The sequence below is a fragment of the Rhinoderma darwinii genome, chromosome 2 (genome assembly GCF_050947455.1).
Source record: "Rhinoderma darwinii isolate aRhiDar2 chromosome 2, aRhiDar2.hap1, whole genome shotgun sequence".
NCBI lineage: Eukaryota > Metazoa > Chordata > Amphibia > Anura > Rhinodermatidae > Rhinoderma > Rhinoderma darwinii.
In genome coordinates this window covers 459,241,920-459,264,604 of record NC_134688.1, presented here as the reverse complement: position 1 = coordinate 459,264,604, position 22,685 = coordinate 459,241,920, and the positions used below count along the sequence as shown (strand labels likewise).

Here is a 22,685-nt window from a genome sequence, read left to right as displayed (position 1 = left end):
TTTGCGGCGGAATCGCTGAATTCAATGGGGAAAACCCACAACAAATAAAAAGCGTTTATGAAAATACAATTGACATGCTGCAGAATAAAACTGCGCACCACACGTAAATTTCTGAGCAGTTTTTCCGCTCACTATTAAAGCAGCGTGCTGATGAGATTTGTTCTACCGTATCTCATCCACTTTGCTGCTACTGTATTGTGCTGTGGATTTTCAGCAACAAATTCCATTGTGGACAATCCGCAATATTTATTCAACGTGTGAACTTACCCTAAAACGTTGTCATTGTTATTTTATTTCCATTTAATTGCAGTCTGCAGGGTGTTTTGTTGCAGTATAGAGGATCTGTCAGCTCTCCTGTGTGGTGTAGTATAGAGGATCTGTCAGCTCTCCTGTGTGGTGTAGTATAGGGGATCTGTCAGCTCTCCTGTGTGGTGTAGTATAGAGGAGCTGTCGTTCTCTTGTGTGGTGTAGTATAGAGGAGCTGTCAGCTCTCCTGTGTGGTGTAGTATAGAGGAGCTGTCAGCTCTCCTGTGTGGTGCAGTATAGAGGATCTGTCAGCTCTCCTGTGTGGTGTAGTATAGAGGATCTGTCAGCTCTCCTGTGTGGTGTAGTATAGAGGATCTGTCAGCTCTCCTGTGTGGTGTAGTATAGAGGATCTGTCAGTTCTCCTGTGTGGTGTAGTATAGAGGATCTGTCAGCTCTCCTGTGTGGTGTAGTATAGAGGAGCTGTCAGCTCTCCTGTGTGGTGTAGTATAGAGGAGCTGTCAGCTCTCCTGTGTGGTGTAGTATAGAGGAGCTGTCAGCTCTCCTGTGTGGTGTAGTATAGAGGAGCTGTCAGCTCTCCTGTGTGGTGTAGTATAGAGGAGAGCTGTCGTTCTCTTGTGTGGTGTAGTATAGAGGAGCTGTCAGCTCTCCTGTGTGGTGTAGTATAGAGGATCTTTCAGCTCTCCTGTGTGGTGTAGTATAGAGGAGCTGTCGGTTCTCCTGTGCGGTGTAGTATAGAGGAGCTGTCGGTTCTCCTGTGTAGTGTAGTATAGAGGATCTGTCAGCTCTCTTGTGTGACGTAGTATAGCGAGGACGTCAGCTCTCCTGTGTGGTGTAGTATAGAGGAGCTGTCAGCTCTCCTGTGTGGTGTAGTATAGAGGATCTGTCAGCTATCCTGTGTGGTGTAGTATAGAGGATCTGTCAGCTATCCTGTGTGGTGTAGTATAGAGGAGCTGTCAGTTCTCCTGTGTGATGTAGTATAGAGGAGCTTTCAGTTCTCCTGTGTGGTGTAGTATAGAGGATCTGTCAGCTCTCCTGTGTGGTGTAGTATAGAGGATCTGTCCGCTCTCCTGTATGGTATAGTATAGAGGAGCTGTCAGTTCTCCTGTGTGATGTAGTATAGAGGAGCTTTCAGTTCTCCTGTGTGGTGTAGTATAGAGGATCTGTCAGCTCTCCTGTGTGGTGTAGTATAGAGGATCTGTCCGCTCTCCTGTATGGTATAGTATAGAGGAGCTGTCAGTTCTCCTGTGTGATGTAGTATAGAGGAGCTGTCGGCTCTCCTGTGTGGTGTAGTATAGAGGATCTGTCGGCTCTCCTGTGTGGTGTAGTATAGAGGACCTGTCAGCTCTCCTGTGTGGTGTAGTATAGAGAAGCTGTCAGTTCTCCTGTGTGATGTAGTATAGAGGATCTGTCAGCTCTCTTGTGTGGTGTAGTATAGAGAAGCTGTCAGCTCTCCTGTGTGGTATAGTATAGAGGAGCTGTCAGCTCTCCTGTGTGGTGTAGTATAGAGGATGTGTCGGCACTTCTGTGTGGTGTAGTATAGAGGATCTGTCAGCTCTCCTGTGTGGTGTAGTATAGAGGATCTGTCAGTTCTCCGGTGTGGTGTAGTATAGAGGATCTGTCAGTTCTCCGGTGTGGTGTAGTATAGAGGATCTGTCAGCTCTCCTGTGTGGTGTAGTATAGAGGAGCTGTCAGCTCTCCTGTGTGGTGTAGTATAGAGGAGCTGTCAGCTCTCCTGTGTGGTGTAGTATAGAGGAGAGCTGTCGTTCTCTTGTGTGGTGTAGTATAGAGGAGCTGTTAGCTCTCCAGTGTGGTGTAGTATAAAGGATCTTTCAGCTCTCCTGTGTGGTGTAGTATAGAGGAGCTGTCGGTTCTCCTGTGCGGTGTAGTATAGAGCATCTGTCAGCTCTCTTGTGAACTTAGCTTTTGAAAAGGGCATCATTCCCAAGAAGATATATGATGGATTGGTGACCTCTGCCCCAAAAATACCGACCCTGTATTTCTTGCCTAAAATACACAAAAATCCCACCGACCCCCCTGGACGTCCGATCGTCTCCGGCATTGACGGACTCTGCGACCCGATATGTAAATTTATTGACTATTATTTGAAACCACTGGTCGCAGAGTTACCGTCATATGTCAAGGACACGACGGACGTCCTTAGGAGGATCGATGGGATTCAAATTGAACAAGATACGTATCTCGTGACTGCTGACATAGAATCCCTATATACCAGTATTAAACATCAAGATGGGCTGGGGGCGGTCCGCTTTTTCCTGGGGACCAGTAACTGGGATGGCCAACTATGTGATCTGATTATGGACCTATTACAATTTATTTTGAGTCATAATTTTTTTGTATTTAAAGATCTTTTTTATTTACAGAAACAGGGTACTGCAATGGGGGCGGCGTGCGCTCCGTCCTATGCGAACCTGTTTCTCGGTTTCTGGGAGAGGCAGGTTTTCCATGGGGACGGAGCCTGCGCCGCCGACCATGTACTTTCCTGGACACGTTATATTGACGACATTTTCTTTACCTGGCAAGGACCGGAGTCTGGGCTGATGACCTTTATGCAGCATTTGAATGACAATCAGTTCAATATCAAGTTAACGTATAAACATCATCCCCATCGAGTAGAATTTTTAGACATACAAATATTCACCGATACTCTGGGCTTTCTACATACCGATGTGTTCCGTAAGACCACATCGGTTAATGCTTTGCTGCATGCGTCATCAGCCCACACTCCCTCCACTATTAAAGCCATCCCAGTTGGTCAGTTCCTCAGGATGAAGCGGATCTGCTCCTCAGATATTCTGTTTGAGCAGCAGTCAACTGATCTCTCTAAAAGATTTAGAGAAAGAGGATACAGTAACAGGAATATAAAATTAGGCTACAGGAGAGCGAGATCTACCCCCCGCACGGATCTCTTTAAACCAAAATCACGAGCCACTAACAATTCAAATGTGCGGTTCATATCAACCTTCAATGGGCAGTGGGATGCAATGAGGACCATCTTAACCAGGCTTTGGCCGATTTTAAAATCTGAACCACAGTTGGCACAGGGTTTATCAGTAAGACCACTAATGACAGCAAGGAGATCTAAAAATCTTAAGGATCTCCTTGTTTCCAGTCACTATGTACCCCAACAATCATGTCCATTTGGGTCGCGAGGGCCTAGGAAAGGGTGCTTTCCATGTGGTGACTGTAAATCCTGTGCCAACATTTGCCGTGCAACGCACTTTTCCACTGTTGATGGGAAAAGACAATTCCAAATTAGAGAATACATCTCATGCAGCACCACCCATGTGGTGTATTACGCGACGTGTTGGTGTCCAAAAGTCTACGTGGGACTCACTTCTAGGGAGCTACGGGTCCGTACGAGGGAACACGTGCGTGACATTATGGGGGCAAGAGAATCTGTCGACATTACACAATTAAAAACACTACCGAGGCACTTTAAGACACATCATGATTGTAACCCCAAAACTTTATCAATACGGGGTATTGAGAGGGTTCATTGTGGCATCAGGGGGGGTAATGCGAAGAAGATTCTTGCACAGAAAGAGTGCAGGTGGATTGTCCTATTGGGGTCAATGAAACCTGACGGATTGAACGAAACATTAAGTTTTGCCCCTTTTCTGTAAAGTCTACTGCTGATTTTATCAGTTATTAATTATGTTTTTTGTATTATAGTTATTTAGTTATCCTTCTACTTGTCCTATGTGTTTGGTATCCTGGTGTGGTGCAGATCGGAGGCGACCTATCTGAACTCTGAGAAGAAGATAAGATCAAGAAAAGGAAGATATATATTTGATTCTTTTTGATGATAATCACTACTCTGTAACAAAGTAATATGAGATGTAGATGGCGCTACTGTGCCGTAATACTTTGTCCTGATATAGCTTTCCTATGAATGGCCTGTCATGAGACTAATTTAAATACAATAGGGTTGAAATGTAACATTCTTGATATTTACGCACCCCGGAACAATGTCTAATTTAGTGAATCTCTGGAGTTATATGTACTGATGCAACTGAGTTCGTATATAATATCACTTGGGGAGAGAGCTCTCTATAACGCTCTACATTTCACTGGGTGTTTGTCTTGATAGGGAATATCATACAAATGTGTATGATTCTGGTATTGCATAAGGCTATATCTATCAACCTTATGCTCTTAATATTAGTATTAATATTTATTTTTGTTTGTTCACAATTTGTATATTTTAACACTGTATTCTTAATTTATGTCCAATGCAATACAATGTATGTGCTTTGACATATCATACACATTGTTTTCTTTCTTTTTTGTCTGTTTCTCACTTTATTCATAAAATTTATGTATTTGTTTATTGTGATCAGACTGCATATAACTGTGCATCACGTCTCTAAATATATTCAATTCATTATTTATTTATGTATTAATCATTATTCTGTATCACTGACCTTCTTTTATTGCATCTTCACATATGCCTTTGATTCCTATTGTAATCTAAGACGATCGTATAATGATATCATTATGTCAACGGAACTACTAAAATACAATATACAATGTACATCTAAGACTCTGGGATCCTGATCTTGTCAAGTGTGCCCTTTGAATCCACTTACCTCCTTGATGACGTGCGCTTGCTCGGTGGGGCGGTCTGCGGCGATGCCTGCCCCCTTCGGCCTCGATACATGCACTGCGCATGTCCGGAACTCCCGTTACGCGTCGGGAATCCGGATATGCGCTCCAGCATGCGGGGCCGGATGTGGGGCATGCCTCTCTTCCGGTCGCGTCATCGGACAAGCGCCGACTCTTGTCTCGGCGCTAATATGGATTTACCTCGTTATGTACACACACTATAAAAGGACTACACACACTATGGGCTTAATGTACCCCCTGAGGAAGCAACCAAAGATAGCGAAACGCGCGTTGGGGTTGTACTGTGGACCTCTCAGCACGGACATATCGTGAGACTCTCACTTTTTAATGGGTAAGACAGCATCACTATAATTGCTCACCATACAATTACTGATTTTCCCTATGTCACTATATTGTGGCCAGGTATTGATCCACTTACCACATAAACATTAGGACTTTGATAATTATCAGTATATGATCCACTTGGATAAGATACCTTATATACTTTTTTGTATGGGTAGTGAATACGGGTCTGCCCTAATATACCACTCTGTTGTCTAATTCTGTCCTGTGCTGTATTGTATACCACGGTATTAGTACTAGAGTCTTTTTATGATGTGTTTTTAAATGTATGTCATTTTTTATTAATAAAATTTACATATTCTTGCATACTTAGACGTTATAGCTCTTTTTTCTTCGGTATGGTTCTCCTGTGTGGTGTAGTATAGAGGAGCTGTCGGTTCTCCTGTGCGGTGTAGTATAGAGGAGCTGTCGGTTCTCCTGTGTAGTGTAGTATAGAGGATCTGTCAGCTCTCTTGTGTGACGTAGTATAGCGAGGACGTCAGCTCTCCTGTGTGGTGTAGTATAGAGGATCTGTCAGCTCTCCTGTGTGGTGTAGTATAGAGGATCTGTCAGCTCTCCTGTGTGGTGTAGTATAGAGGAGCTGTCAGCTCTCCTGTGTGGTGTAGTATAGAGGAGCTGTCAGCTCTCCTGTGTGGTGTAGTATAGAGGAGATGTCAGCTCTCCTGTGTGATGTAGTATAGAGGAGCTGTCGGCTCTCCTGTGTGGTGTAGTATAGAGGATCTGTCAGCTCTCCTGTGTGGTGTAGTATAGAGGAGCTGTCAGCTCTCCTGTGTGGTGTAGTATAGAGGATCTGTCAGCTATCCTGTGTGGTGTAGTATAGAGGATCTGTCAGCTATCCTGTGTGGTGTAGTATAGAGGAGCTGTCAGTTCTCCTGTGTGATGTAGTATAGAGGAGCTTTCAGTTCTCCTGTGTGGTGTAGTATAGAGGATCTGTCAGCTCTCCTGTGTGGTGTAGTATAGAGGATCTGTCCGCTCTCCTGTATGGTATAGTATAGAGGAGCTGTCAGTTCTCCTGTGTGATGTAGTATAGAGGAGCTTTCAGTTCTCCTGTGTGGTGTAGTATAGAGGATCTGTCAGCTCTCCTGTGTGGTGTAGTATAGAGGATCTGTCCGCTCTCCTGTATGGTATAGTATAGAGGAGCTGTCAGTTCTCCTGTGTGATGTAGTATAGAGGAGCTGTCGGCTCTCCTGTGTGGTGTAGTATAGAGGATCTGTCGGCTCTCCTGTGTGGTGTAGTATAGAGGACCTGTCAGCTCTCCTGTGTGGTGTAGTATAGAGAAGCTGTCAGTTCTCCTGTGTGGTGTAGTATAGAGGATCTGTCAGCTCTCCTGTGTGGTGTAGTATAGAGGAGCTGTCAGCTCTCCTGTGTGATGTAGTATAGAGGATCTGTCAGCTCTCTTGTGTGGTGTAGTATAGAGAAGCTGTCAGCTCTCCTGTGTGGTATAGTATAGAGGAGCTGTCAGCTCTCCTGTGTGGTGTAGTATAGAGGATGTGTCGGCACTTCTGTGTGGTGTAGTATAGAGGATCTGTCAGCTCTCCTGTGTGGTGTAGTATAGAGGATCTGTCAGTTCTCCGGTGTGGTGTAGTATAGAGGATCTGTCAGTTCTCCGGTGTGGTGTAGTATAGAGGATCTGTCAGCTCTCCTGTGTGGTGTAGTATAGAGGAGCTGTCAGCTCTCCTGTGTGGTGTAGTATAGAGGAGCTGTCAGCTCTCCTGTGTGGTGTAGTATAGAGGAGAGCTGTCGTTCTCTTGTGTGGTGTAGTATAGAGGAGCTGTTAGCTCTCCAGTGTGGTGTAGTATAGAGGATCTTTCAGCTCTCCTGTGTGGTGTAGTATAGAGGAGCTGTCGGTTCTCCTGTGCGGTGTAGTATAGAGCATCTGTCAGCTCTCTTGTGTGACGTAGTATAGCGAGGCCGTCAGCTCTCCTGTGTGGTGTAGTATAGAGGAGCTGTCAGCTCTCCTGTGTGGTGTAGTATAGAGGATCTGTCCGCTCTCCTGTATGGTATAGTATAGAGGAGCTGTCAGTTCTTCTGTGCGGAGTAGTATAGAGGACCTGTCAGCTCTTCTGTGTGGTGTAGTGTAGAGGATCTGTCAGTTCTCCTGTGTGATGTAGTATAGAGGAGCTGTCAGTTCTCCTGTGTGTAGTATAGAGGAGCTGTCAGTTCTCCTGTGTGGTGTAGTATAGAGGATCTGTCAGCTCTCCTGTGTGGTGTAGTATAGAGGATCTGTCCGCTCTCCTGTATGGTATAGTATAGAGGATCTGTCAGTTCTCCTGTGTGGTGTAGTATAGAGGATCTGTCAGCTCTCCTGTGTGGTGTAGTATAGAGGATCTGTCAGCTCTCCTGTGTGGTGTAGTATAGAGGATCTGTCGTCTCTCCTGTGTGGTGTAATATAGAGGATCTGTCAGCTCTCCCGTGTGGTGTAGTATAGAGGATCTGTCAGCTCTCCCGTGTGGTACAGTATAGAGGATCTGTCAGCTCTCCTGTGTGGTGTAATATAGAGGATCTGTCAGCTCTCCTGTGTGTAGTATAGAGGAGCCGTCAGTTCTCCTGTGTGGTGTAGTATAGAGGAGCTGTCAGCTCTCCTGTGTGGTGTAGTATAGAGGAGCTGTCAGCTCTCCTGTGTGGTGTAGTATAGAGGAGCCGTCAGCTCTCCTGTGTGGTGTAGTATATAAGACCTGTCAGCTATTCTGACATGTCTGGTTTAAGTAAACACTTCTCATGAATTCTTTATGAGGCATATTTTTTTAGAACTCGTGTTGTGCTGTTCTGTTATTCCTCCTGGAAATGTATTCATGAATTGACTTTGGGCGCAACCACTCCATTTCTTAATAGGTTGTGTCCCTACTCAATCTGACACTGTCAGCACTGATTGGACAGTTTTAGATCGTGTAGAGACCGACCCCTTTGACAAGAGGAATGGTATCACACAGTTGTGAAAGTTATTCACTCATTTCCAGGAGGAATAACGGAGAAATGGCACAATGCAGATTTCTAAGAGAAGAAGTTCCAGAATTGTTATTTCATGGGGACAACAATCATTTACTCAATCAGACCTTTCAGGAGAGCCGAGAGGTTTTATTTAAAGGGGTATTCCAGTTTGAAATCAAAGTTCTTCTTTGTATAATGAAAAGTTATAACATTTTTCAATATAGTTTCAATTCCTCATGGTTTTCAAGGCCTCTGCTTGCTGTCACTCAACATGAACCTACATTATTTACTTTCAGGGGATAAAACTTGTCCTGGTTATGTGATGGACACACAGGTGCATGGCTCGTTACAGAACTCTAAAAACTGTAATCAGTAATATTGGATGGGGTCATGTGCAAATCTTCCCAGCACGTGATGTGGGTGTGACAGTAAGGGTATGTTCACACGCAGAGTTTACAGACATATTTTGGGGCGTAAATGCCTCAAAATACGCCTTAAAAACCTCTAGCTAAACTCCTACAAAAATCTGCCCATTGAATTCAATGTGAAAAAAACGCATTTAGTTCAGACGGGGTTTTTTTTACGCTGCGGTTTTAAAAAAACATAACAGGAGAATGTCATTTCTTGACCCGTTTTTTTTCAGCTGTTTTTCATTGTGTTAATGGAAAAACAGCTCCAAAAACAGCTCCTAAAAACACCTCAAAAAAAGTTTTCGGTTACAAAAACGGCTTCCCGTTTTCCCTTGAAAATGGCTCCGTCATTTTCAGCCGTTTTTGAACGTACCGTTGTGAACATACCCGAATGGTTTAATCCATTTCCACTTCCTCAATACTGCACTTACCTTCCACTCACGTTGCAATTTGAGCATAAATCACACCCAAACACAGTGCACACACCCCAGACACACAACCCGCTGCTGCCACCACTTACTGAGGTCCGGGCAGATAGTTACCCAACATACACACTGCTCTCCAGCAGTCAAAGGGATGACAGACCCAAAAAAAGACATGCTATGGATTCTCTTGTATAAACAAGGACCAAACTTATTAAAGTTTGATGCTTTAATATAAAAGGTGCAGTGCTTACAAAAGTATAGAAAGAATAAAATACAAAATTGCAGAGAAGTTAAAAAAACAAAAGTAGTAACAGAAAGTCAGCAAGGACTCATGCACACGACCGTAGTGATGTGCACGGCTGTGATTTGTGGCTCGGACGGCCATGGAGGTCACCCGCAAATCGCAGGCCGCGCAAATGGCCGCGTGCATTCATTTCTAAGCCTGGACCTCAAGGTGCTGCCATAATAACACGTCCGTTCTTTTTGCGGTCCAGGCTCCTGGGCCATTTACGGACCGTGGAAACCACGGTCGTGTGCATTGGCCCATTGAAATGAATGGGGCCGCAATTCACCCGCAGATTTGCGGGTGAATTACGGCAAATACGTTCGTGTGCACGGGGCCTAACACTATCAATCATTAGTCTGTTCTGTTTCCATGAGGGTAGGAAAGAATAGAGATGCGCACTTCAGACTTTAATTTGCCCCACAATGTGAACCACTTTCTTATTGTCCAAGTCATATTTTTATACCCTTCGTCCTTGGCTCACATATACGGAACTGCCACCACTACATTAGATAAATGAGGTCTGTGAATGGACAGTGAGGTGATGAGGATCATGAATATTAAATAATTTATTGTCATTTTATTCAACTCACTATGATCCCTTAGTCCGGGATGAAGAGATGTTCATTTGCCCATCTTTGATGTCTATACAGACCAGACTAGGTAGTAATGGGACACTATGGGGCAGATTTACTTAGGCTGGTGTTTCATACGCCAGTCTTAATCCAGACTTTGCAGAAGTTAAATGCACCAAATTTTTCAAGAGGCGCACATCTCAATAAATCGGACACATTGTTGGCGGTCCAGGCTAATCCGGATATGAGCAGGTGTAAATTTGCACTATCTGTTACAAGCTCTGGCAGAAATGATAGTGACTCTGTCGAGGCATTGGTGGTCCCGCTCCATCCCAGTTAACTCTGCCCACTTTCAACACTTCTGAAAAGTGGCAAGAGAAGTAAAAAGTCAGAAATGTTAGAATATATATGGCGGGCGATACAATTTTTTATTGTTTAAAGAGGCTCTGTCACCACATTATAAGTGCCCTGTCTCCTATATAAGGAGATTGGCGCTGTAATGTAGGTGACAGCAGTGCTTTTTATTAAAAAAAACGATCTATTTTCACAACGTTGTACAGGGGAGTGCATGACGCTGACCAATCAGCATCATGCACTCCTCTCCATTCATTTACACTGCACTAGCGATATAAATATATCACTATGTGCAGCCTCATACACAAGCCCTAACATTACTAGTGTCCTGATAATGAATACACATGAAATCCAGCCTGGACGTCATGTGTACTCAGAATCCTGACACTTCTGACTCTTTTCTGTGAGATTCCGGAAAGTGAAACCAAATCTCGTTTTGCTCCGAGATCTCGCGAGATTTCGTATCCGTTGCTGGAATCTCACAAAAAAAAGAGTCAGAAGTGTCAGGATTCTGAGTACACATGACGTCCAGGCTGGATTTCATGTGTATTCATTATCAGGACACTGTAGTAATGTTAGGGCTTGTGTATGAGGCTGCACATAGTGATATATCTATATCGCTAGTGCAGTGTAAATGAATGGAGAGGAGTGCATGATGCCGATTGGTCAGCGTCATACACTCCTCTGTACAACGCCCACTTGGTCGAAAGTAAAAGTACGCCCACTTGGACATTAAGAAAGCTCATTACCATAAACCAAAATCGCTCCTAACGTTGTGAAAAAAGATCGTTTTTTTTAATAAAAAGCATTACTGTCACCTACATTACAGCGCCGATCTCCTTATATAGGAGATAGGGCACTTATAATGTGGTGACAGAGTCTCTTTAATGCCACAAAAGTGTCGTAAAGCCCTTCGTTAATTCCCATGTCTTTACCAAGGGGCCCTAAACTCTGGTCCCTGCTATAATCCCTGGTCCAGCAAATACAGAACAACAAGAACATTTCATGGCCACTCTGGATATTTCAAGAGTTTATTGTCCTTACTCAAGAAATTAACCATGTGTTTGCCAGTTACGCACGGACATATTACCTATTCGTTACAGGTGTACATAGCTTGGAGCATTACTTGGTCAATTCTATTCTAAGTATATTGACCCATTGGAAGAAACAAATATGACATTTTGACCGTCCTTGAACTTGCTCAAGCTGTTCTTTGAAAACAGGAAGGATTGGTGGTGGTCCAACATCAAAGAATAACAGAGAAATAATGCCTTTATATAAATATCTATATCATATATACATATATACACACACACACACACACACACACACACACACACACACACACACAGCTGTACAGTAAACAAAAAAAACGACTTTATTTCTGCTACCTGCAAGAGTCATCCAAAGAAAAGTCCATGGGTGTTTAAGTTATGGCTAATGGTATGTGCACATGTAGTGTTTTCAGCTGTTTTTCGGCCTGTAAACGGCCCGAAAAACGGCTGAAAAATCGGAAGCAGAACGCCTACAAACATCTGCCCATTGATTTCAATGGGAAATCCCGGGTTCTGTTCCGACGGGGCGTTACTTTAAACAGCCGAAAAAGAAGTGCAGGTCACTTCTTGAGCCGTTTTTGGAGCAGTTTTTCATTTACTCTATAGAAAAACCGCTCCAAAAAACGGGCGTAAAAAAGAATAAAAAAATGGCTGAAAATTAGGAGCTGTTTTCCCTTGAAAACAGCTCCGTATTTTCAGATGTTTTTGAGTTTGTGTGCACATACCCTTAGGCTGCATTTGCTCATACATATATTAGATCACGGTGACTGTCCAGCTGTTGAAAAACTACAACTCCCAGTCTGCATCGGTCAGACATGCTGTGAGTTGTAGTTTCACAAATGCTGGACAGTCACTGGTTGGAGATCAATGCATTAGAAGGTGGAAGAAAACGACAAAAGCATTTCCAAAACAATCATACATGACAGACAAGTGTATGCGCACATTAAAGGGGTTTTCTGGTCTTTAAAAATGATGAGCAGATGACGGGGTGGCATTGTAAAAACGTGACAGGAATCTACTTGCAGATATGGATTTGGGAGTGTAATATGACTTTTTTTGTCACAGAGTTCAGGTTTCTTTTGTGTATTGCAAAAGTGTGAAAATTGTCCCCAAGCCGTTGGCAGTGAAAGTGTTAAAGAGGCTTTCCCGGCCATATTGGTTGTCACCTTTAAATTAGCAACTCAAACTGATAAAGCCGTCATTCTGCCAGGATTTTCTAACCACAAAGTAACAATTCTAACATCAGCTGTCACACGACAGATCCAAATGGAGCCCGACAGACCCCAATAACTTACAACGAGGTCCATCAAGGTTCCTTTGAAATTTCCAAAGCTTTTAACCTACCAATGTGGGTGTCGTTTGATTCTGCACTGGATGTCGATTTCTACCTTCTCATCTCACGAGGTTTTACATTTTAGTAGTTAATTTTGCATTTAAAAATGCATAAAAAAGGTCCATAAGATGTAAAGAACATGATCCTACGAGCAGATAGATTGCAGACCTGTTGCTTTGTACATCAGCTATTAGTATAAAATGTGGTTCTACACGGATTTGTTGCGTGTATATATATACACACACACACACACAGATGTGTGAATGTGTATATATTTCTATATATACATCTCAGTGGTTAAAACAGAAAATGTTTTTCTAAATACAAGTGGTTATAAATGCAGAATGGTATAAAGATCATCTTCTCATGTAGCCTGAAATCAGGTGGTTATCAGAGTCATTGTTCTCCGAAATGTCCTCTTCCTCCTCGTAATCACTACAGAACTCTTCTTCAAGGCCATCAACACCTAAACAGATGTCATTGTATTGGTCTAGTACAATCCCAGCTTCGTGTGACTTTATTGAACCTTCTGCCTCCTCCTGTGGAACATCTACCTGCTTGAAACCCGTCCAGACCTCTGCACGGTCGGCTATGGAAACAGTGTTCAGGTTTATGTTGAAGATCCCACTGGTGTCAAATGGGCGGTTTGAAGAGTCATCAGTGGCACTAACTGGCAGATGGGCAATGGAAGACCCTCTATCTCCTAGATGTCCTACAGAAAGGTCTTCCTCAGCAGAGCAGTTTGCTGGTCCACTTGACCCGATGGATGACGAGACAGCTGAAGGAAGATCTCCACTTGTCGTGGTGCCACTTATGTCACTGTCCAGGAGTCTTTTTCGGTTTGCATAGCCTCCTTCACAGTATTTATCCTCACTTTCTTGCTTTTGCTTCTCCTCAAGTGTTTCACTTATGTCCACAGAAATAGAAAATGTCGGGGAGGTAAATTCACTTACATCTATGAATGCAGTCTCGGAAGTTGGCATGGATTTCTTGAAAAGAAAGAAAATCTGATCAGAAAGCCGTCACATTACACCCAAAGATCTTATTTTACACAGTCCAGTGCTAAAAACAAGGAAAAACAGAAAACTCAAACAAAATTCTTGCCAGTCTTCTTCCATGCTCTCTTCATAATGACCACATTAAAAAACTAAAATTCCCTTGAGTACATTGGTGGCAGCACTGGTCTCTAGCATGAAGATCTGGCATTGTTACCCATTTACTAAAACAAAAAGTACAAAAACTAGAAACTACTAGATCAAAAACCACTGAGAGTAAATCGGTCCCCTTAAAAACAACCTTTAATAATTGTATCTTGAGTTAAAAAAATAAATGTGTGATTTATCATATACACTATGTGGCCAAAAGTATGTGGACACCCATCCTAATTATAGAGTTCAGATGTTTCAGCCACACCCAATACAAACAATTGCATAAAATCAAGCACACAGCCATGCAATCTCCATAGACAAACATCAGTAGCAGTATGGGTCATACTGAAGAGCTCAGTGACTTTCAACGTGGCACTGTCATAAGATGCCACCTCTGCCACAAGTCAATTTGTGAAATTTCTGATTTGTTAGACCTGCCTTGGTCCTCTGTAAAGTGCTATTATTGCGAAGTGGAAGGGTCTAGGAGTAACAACAGCTCAGCTACAAAGCGGTAGACCATGTAAACTCACAGAGTGGAACCACTAAGTGCTGAAACACGTGGTACAAAAAAATAGCCTATCCTCGGATATATCACTCACTACAGAGCTCCACAGTCTCTGGAAGTGACATTAGCCCAAGAAGTGTGCGTCCCGAAACTTCATGAAATGGGTTTCCATAGTCTTAGGCCCCATGCACACGACCGTAAAAAAGCTCAGTAATTGCGGACCGTAATATGGTCCAAAATTACGGACCCGTTCGGTTCTATTGGCCACGGACAACTTTCCATATCGCTACGGATAGGTGTCCGTGCCGTAGAACCGTTCCGGGAATTATGGAGCATGTCCTACTTTTCCTTTTTTATGGGCAATGCTCCCATACTTTGTATGGGAGAACAGCCTGAATGCGTGATTATGGGCACAGCCGTGTGCATGAGGCCTAAGATCTCCATGCTCAAAGCCAATAGTCTGATGGAGTGGTGCAAAAGCACAACGCCACAGGACTCTGGGGCATCGTGTTCTCTAGAGTGATGAATTATGGCTCACTATCTGGCAGTCTGATGTTGGAATCTGGGTTTGGTGGATGTCAGGAGAACATTCCATACCAGGATATATAGTGACTACCGTAAAATTTGATGGAAGAAGGATAATGGTCTTGGGCTGTTTTTCAGGGTTCGGCCCCTTAGGCTGGGTTCACACGACCTATTTTCAGACGTAAACGAGGCGTATTATGCCTCGTTTTACGTCTGAAAATAGGGCTACAATACGTCGGCAAACATCTGCCCATTCATTTGAATGGGTTTGCCGACGTACTGTGCTGACAACCTGTCATTTACGCGTCGTCGTTTGACAGCTGTCAAACGACGACGCGTAAATTGACTGCCTCGGCAAAGAAGTGCAGGACACTTCTTTGCAATGTAATTTGAGCCGTTCTTCATTGAAGTCAATGAAGAACAGCTCAAGATTACGGGCGGCAAAGATGCCTCGCATAATGCGAGGAGCTTTTACGTCTGAAACGACGCAGCTGTTTTCTCCTGAAAACAGTCTGTCTTTTCAGACGTAAAAGACAGTTCTCGTGTGCACATACCCTTATTTTGAGTGAAGAGTAATGTTAATGCTACAGCATACGAAGAAATTTTGGACAATTGTAGCTTCCAACTTTGTGGGAACAGTTTGGGGTTAGGCCTTTTCCTATTCCAGCATGACTGTGCCCAAGTGCACAAGGTCCATAAAACACGAGGGCAGAATTAATAAGACTGTCACTTCATAAGCCAGTCTTAGTATGAACACCTCTGGAGTAAGATATGCCTAATGTATTACGTATCTGGCGTAAATTATAGTGAATTTGTTGGGCCGCGAGTGGCCCCTCCACTTATGCAAAGTCCAGCACAGTTTATTCAAAAGTAGCAGAGGTGGCGAAAAATGTCAAGTCGGAAATTATTGCACAAATATTTTGTGCGCCATAATTTGCAATATTTTTACGCCATAATACTGGCGATGGTGTGAGGGTGTGGTGAGTATGAACGCAAGTGATTGCACAGAGCCCTGACCTGAACCCCATACAAAAATTTTTGGGATGAATTGGAGCCAGACTGTCTCCTCCAACATCAGTGTCTGACCTCACAAATGAGCTTTTGGCTGAAGGTTCAAAAATTGCCACAGATACTCCAAAATTTTGTGGAAAACTTTCCCAGAAGAGTGGAAACTGCTATAGCTGCAAAAGGGGCCCAACTCCATATTAACAGCCATGGTTTTGCAATGGGATTTTTAACAAGCTCATATAGGCGTGGTGATCAGATGTCCACATACTTTTGTCCATATAGGAGTATCAAATGGACAAAACCCACATACAAACACTAGTCCCTAGGACTTAAAATGTATAAACATAATATCTCTTTGTAGCGTGGCAAACATTCAATATTCATATGTCATTTTCTAGCAGTACAAAACCAGTGATTTGCATTTTTGGCAAACAGCTAGTATTATGTGAAGAGAAGCGTGCTTTCTACAACCTCGACATACCACTTCCTGCATTGTCACTTTGATGCCAAGCCATGGACAGGTGAAGAACACTGAACATGAGAGGACTACCAAATATTTTTCTTGACCCTTAGTCACACACTGTCGGACAACATGAATACAGTTAAGCACATGGCGACCCCCGGTTCTCCAGATATGTGCGGGGCCCACACATTCATAGACACACAAGGTCATATTGATGAATCATTCATTCATGTCCTATTTATTGAAGCCCCCACTCACACACTTTTTATAACACTTAGTGTCGGCAGTATACCAGAATTAAGGATAGGTCATCAATATCAGATCAGTAGGGGTCCAACTCCTGGGGTCTATAGCACGCAGTTTTTAGCAAGAATAAATCTTTTTAAAAAGTCCCTGCGTCTTATAGTCGGCAGTCAAGGGACCCGGCAGCGCCGGGTCCCCTGACCGCTTCTTACTTAAAGGGAAGATGTTGCGAAAAAAAAATAATTTTATATAGAAATTTGCTTTTAGTGTGTTATTAAAATACATTTTATTTATTTGTGTTTTTGTGTTTTACTTTTTTCTTTTTTCGTACTTCTACTTCTCTATGGGGGCTGCCATTTTTTTTTTCATCTCTGTATGCGTCGATTAACGACACATACAGAGATGGAATACGGCACATACATCCCCATAGAGAATGCAAACGGCAGCCGTTCCATCCACTATGCTGTACGCCGTCTGTGTGGGAACGGCGCATGCGCTGCTCCCACACAGTCCAAAAGGAAGGTCTTCGGCAGAGCGACATCCGGCGCCATTTTCATGTGGACCGGAAGCCGCGGCCGGACAGTAAGAGGACTACTTCCGGTCGCGGCTTCCGGACATATGTTCCAGGCAGCGAAGACGCCAGGATAAGGGAGGGGGGATTGTGTGAGCTCACTAGAGCGAGTGTGTCTACACCAAATTTGCAGCATAAAGCAATGAGGTTGCTTTACCACATTGCAATTTCGGGAATTGCTCCCTCTAGTGACCAGCACATGGAAATTTTATAAATTAGAATCTAATTTATAATATTTCCTGACTTGTGAAAAAAATTAAAACAATGTTTAATCACTTAAATACTAACTGTTTAACTGAAAGAAATAAAAAATAAAATTCTAGCGACACATTCCCTTTAACCCCTTCCTGACCTGTGATGTGCCTACATCACGGAGCGGGGAGGGGATGTTTGGCGCAGAGCGGGCTCCATACACTGCAGATGTCGTCAGCTGTGTTTTACAGCGGACACTCTGCTCTAACGGCCAGGGACAGTGATGGCGCGGTTCCTGGCCGTTTAACTAGTTAAATGCCGCGGTCAATAGCAACCACAGCATTTATAGGGGTCTTCCCATGAAGGACATTTATGACATATCTACAGGATATGTCATAAATGTCAGATAGATGCGGGTCCCGCACCTATCTCTAGAACGGGGCCCCCTAAACCCTGTTCTATCTTACCTGGCTCCGCTGTCTCCCGGCCACTTCCTGGTTAAAATGGTCGAGTTACTGAAACAGCCGAGTGCTCGCTGAGCTACGCTGTTTCCGTAACTCCCATAGAATTGAATAGTTACGGAAACAGCGTAGCATGCTATGCTGCTTCTGTAACTGCCATTTACTCCTATGCGAGTTACACGGTTTCCGTAACTCATCCATGTATTGCAGTGTGTCGTACCAGCGATCTAATGATCGCTGGTTCAAGTCCCCTAGGGGAACTAATAAAATGTGTAAAAAAAAAGTTAGATCAATTTTCAGGAGTGTAAAAAATTTTTAAAAGTTAAAAAAAACAAAAAACACCTTTTTCCCATTTTTCCCCAAGCAGAATGTAAAAATAAAAAAATTTGTATTGCTGTGTCTGTAAAAGTCATAAACTATTACAACATAGCGTTATTTGACTTACACAGTGAACGGCATAAAAAAAAAAATTTAAAACCCCAGAATCTTTGTTTTTTGGTCAACATAGCGCTAAAAAGAATGAAATAAAGTGATAAAAAAAATTGTATGTACCAAAAAATGGTGCTAATAAAAACTACAGCTCGTCCCGCAAAAAATAAGCCCTCACACTGCTCAAATGATGAAAAAATATTATATACATAAATTTTTAATTAAAATATTTTTTTTTAACCAATAGTTTTTGCTTTGTAAAAGAAGTAAAATATTAAATTTTTTCCTATTTTCCGTTGTCTAAAACCTGGGTGCGTCTTTTAGTCCGAAAACTACGGTACTTATCAGACACAACTTTATACTTGGTAGTTAATGGGCTCAGTTGGGTTTCCGTCAGGCTGTCCATAGTTTTACCAGAAGAAATAGCGCAGCAAGCTGTGCGATTGTTTCCGGTATTCTCGTCTGGATCTGCGACAATGTATTATATGGTCGCTCATTGAGTGTTGTATATTTTCCCTCTATTCATATGAATATACGTTCTAGAAATAATGGCTGTACTGGAAACTAATTACAACACAGGTTTGATGTAACAGGGCAGCATGAAGCTTTACTACACTAGTCCATGCAGAGTCATACAGTATAACAATGTTATATAACCTTCTATTAGAGGTGTATGGCTGAAAATTCTCTTGGCGTATACGTCCGACAGGAGGCTCAAATGTAATGTGAAGCTGTGCGTACCACTTCCCTCCTCCATTACCAAAGATATAATAGAAAAAAGACAAAAAAGTGGAAAGTGGATACAAAACACCACAACACAGTAACACTATACCTACCAAAACTTTTGGGATAAAGCTCCTTGCTCTGCAGATGTATCCTGAAATGTCCAGTACACTCAAGCAAATGACTAAACCAATCAAGAGCAGAATTCCGCAGACTACAGACACAATAATATATACAGTGCCGCTCCCTGTAATAACAAAGAAAACTTTATTTAAAAAAACAAGATTTTTTTAAACGAAAGGTGTCAGAGACAATAAATATATAACAGCGATCAGCCATAACATTAAAACCACTGATGGTGAGGTGAAGAACATTGATGATCTGGTTATAATGGCGCCTGGCACGTGGTGGGGGGGGCGGGGGATATATTAGGCAGCAAGTGATCAGTCAGTTCTCGAAGTTGATGTTGGATGCAGCAAAAATGGGCAAGTGTAAGGCGGGATTCACACGACCGGGTCCCGCCCGATCCCGAGTGTCGGCCGGTAAAGTCGGCCATTTTGCCCGGCCGGTTTGCATAAAGTTTTGCATCCGTTCCGGGCAGATCTGGACAGTGAAATCAGCGGCAACTCCTGAAGGGGAATCCCCATGTGTTCGGGGATTCCGCTTCAGGAGTTTCCCCTGATGTCACTGCCCAGATATGGACAGAGACATCAAGCGCTCTGTCCCGGAGCGGAATCCCCGAAAACACGGGGATTCCGCTCCTTCAAGGAGCTAAAGTGCGGCTAGCACATAGCAGAGCGGGGAGATACCTCCCTGCTCTGCTATAGTGGCATCGCTACAGTAGTAGCAGCCGCAGCAGCAGCTGCTAGCGGCGCCATCGAAGGTGTCGCCGGGCCAGGGCGCTTTTAAAACAAGCTGGGGAAGGGAGCCAGCGCAGCACTCCCTTCCACCTGCTGTACACCCCGGCCCTGCCACACAGTGTACAGCCATTCGTCCGAATGGCATCAACTCCTCCTCCTCGCATGCACTCTGTACTGTGAGGAGGAGGAGATAGAGAGCAAGCGCCGGAAAACCCGGCCATCACTCGGGACACATTCCGGTGATGGCCGTGTATTACCCGGCCCCATAGACTTCTATGGGAGCCGGGCGGCCGGGTACCCGGCCGAAAATAGAGCATGTCCTATTTTTTTACGGCCGGTTTTCCCGGCCGTCAAAAAATCGGTCGTGTGAATAGCCCCATTAGGGGTCTATTATTCCTAATGCAGCCGGGAAACCCTGTCATGTGAATGAGGCCTAAGGATCTGAGCGACTGTGACAAGGGCCAATTTGTGATGGCGGACAACTGGGTCAAAGCTCCAAAACGGCAGGTCTTGTGAGGTGTTCCTGGTATGCAGTGGTGAGGACCTACCAAAAGTGGTCCAAGGAAGGAGAACCGGTGAACAGGATCATGGGCGTCCTAATCTCATTGATGTATGTAGGGAGTGAAGGCTAGCCCGTCTGATCCCACAGAACTACTGTAGAACAAATTATTTAAAAAAGTTACTGCTGTCTAGTGCGTGCAGACCGGTCAGAGTGCCCATACTGACCCTGTCCACCTACAATGGGCACATGAGCATCAGATCTGGACCATGGAGCAATGGAAGGTGGCCTGGTCTGATATTCTTTTACAACATGGATGGCCGGGTGCGTGTGCGTTGATTATCTGGGGGGAGATGGCACTATGGGTTTACACAGCCGGTGGAGGCAGTGTGATGCTCTTGGTAATGTTCTACTGGGAAATCTTCGGTCCTGGCATTCATGTGGATGTGACATGTACCACATATATAAACTTTGTTGCAGACCAGTACCCCCCTTCATAGCAGCGCCCTCTTTCAGCAGGATAATGCCCCTGCCACACTGCAAAAAATTTCAGGAATGGTTTGAGTAACATGACAAAGAGTTCAAGGTGATGACTTGGTCTCCAAAAACCCCAGCTCTTAATCTGATCGACCATCTGTGGATGTGCTGGAAAACTAGTCTGATCCATGGAGGCCGCACCTCACATCTTACAGGACTTATAGGATCTGCTGCTGACGTCTTGGTGCCAGACACCACAGGACACAAATGGAGTCCATGCCTCGAGGGGTCAGAGATGTTTTGGCGGCAGGACGGACCTACACAATATTAAGCAGGTGGTTGTAATGTTATGGTTGATCAGTGTATATTTTAAATAATAGTAATAACAATATCCAGGTAGCGTCCTTTAGGTTCTTTTTGATGGCAGACCTCTGTTGGGTACCCAGCCCTCATTTTACCCCATCAGAATCACACGATTGCATGGGGCACTGATTGGATGACATAGACAGCACCCTGTATTTGTATAAGTCCTTAGGCGCAGCGGTAGCTACTCAGATAACTCTGCCGGTTAGTAACTCTCGTTCAGGGTCAGAGAGTAGACCTAGGTTGTGTCATTTCTGTAGTGTGTACAGGGTTTATCGTGGGGTAACTTAAGCTCTAATACTACGTGTGTGATCATCTATGGGATCCACTTACCGTGCGCATGGTCCTCAGTGACGACACATTTCAGTTCAGACAGTATTGGGGTCTTGAAGTTCACCCTTGCACTTACAGTTACAGACACACAATAGTTGGTATTTGGCAGCAGGTTGGAGATAATTTTATTCTCTTCATTGAGATCTATTTGAAGGGTTTTGACCTGTCAAGGTTAACACATTAGTGTTACAAAATAAACCATCAGCAGCAATATATATTTTAGCAGAATTAGACAGTGGACATTGAGATTTAGTTTTTTGCAACTTAAGCTTGAAATGTAGGATTCCTTTAAATTTTAGGAAAGCTGGGTAATAACCAATATGGCCGCCACTACAGCTCTATGGTTGTCACCCAGGTTTCCTATACTCCTAAAAGATATTTGCCTAGTTATGTAGGGACGTAGGATTGAACACTGCACACCAAGGGCGACAAACCCTTAGAATGTGCCTAAATTGACGTTCATTTTTCTAGAAAATCCTCTCAAATGCCATCTTGGTCCTCCTATAGATCAGCTATATTTGTCCCTTGAAGGACCAATACTACACTAATCTAAAGGCCCTTATATATTATATATTTAAGTGGACATGTTCCCTTTAAGAGTGGCACTATAAGTTGCCATACGGTCGTATACTGCTTGAAGGACTCTGGAGAAATCCCAATGGGGATGAAACGCGTCAGCTGTTACATTTAACATACGCACGGCACAGAGAGACATCACCTTCAGCGTTGCTGAAGGCTGCACGAGATGCTGGACAACACTGTTTTAATTTACCGCTTTGGCCGCTAAGTACTTGGATTTCTCCCCCCTGAAGCTTATACCTTCTCTGCGATAATTGCAACTAACTTACCAGTTAGGTAATCACTGAGATTGGGCTTCTGTGAATGGGGATTTCCCGCATTTCCCTGGGCAGCCGGGATTGCCTTGAAGCCGTACCATACGGATGCATCTGACTCGGGAGAGGACAGGGCTGAGACCACCCCTGGTTAGTCCGGAATGGACACTACTTACTGCCTGGAGAAAAACCTATACCTCTTCCGAAAAGGAAAACTGGGCCAAATAAAAAAAAAAAAAAAAAAAGAGTAATCTTCTGCATTTGATGTGAAAGCTGATAAGCTGCCCCCAAAAAAGGAAGATAAACGCAGAGGAGTATAAATTGCTATTTTTTCATCCTGTCCAAACTATCTGCATTATGAAATCTCTGTTATATGGACATACTAGTCCTTCTCAATGAATTAAAATATCAAAAAGTTAATTTATTGGCTGAA

The 22,685-nt window shown here is 43.6% G+C and overlaps 1 protein-coding gene across 1 annotated transcript in view; it reads right to left on the bottom strand.

Moving 5' to 3' along the window:
• Positions 1 to 11,248: 11,248 nt before the first annotated feature.
• The window catches only part of LOC142743621 (interferon alpha/beta receptor 2-like), an 82,488-nt gene continuing 71,051 nt past the window's right edge, over positions 11,249 to 22,685 (bottom strand). Inside the window, exons 6-8 of the mRNA XM_075854558.1 lie at positions 21,420 to 21,582; positions 19,001 to 19,134; positions 11,249 to 13,608 (exon numbers count right to left, since the gene is read on the bottom strand). Of these exons, the coding sequence (XP_075710673.1) occupies positions 12,976 to 13,608; positions 19,001 to 19,134; positions 21,420 to 21,582 (930 nt within the window). The 3' untranslated portion in view covers positions 11,249 to 12,975. The remainder of the gene's footprint in view (positions 13,609 to 19,000; positions 19,135 to 21,419; positions 21,583 to 22,685) is intronic.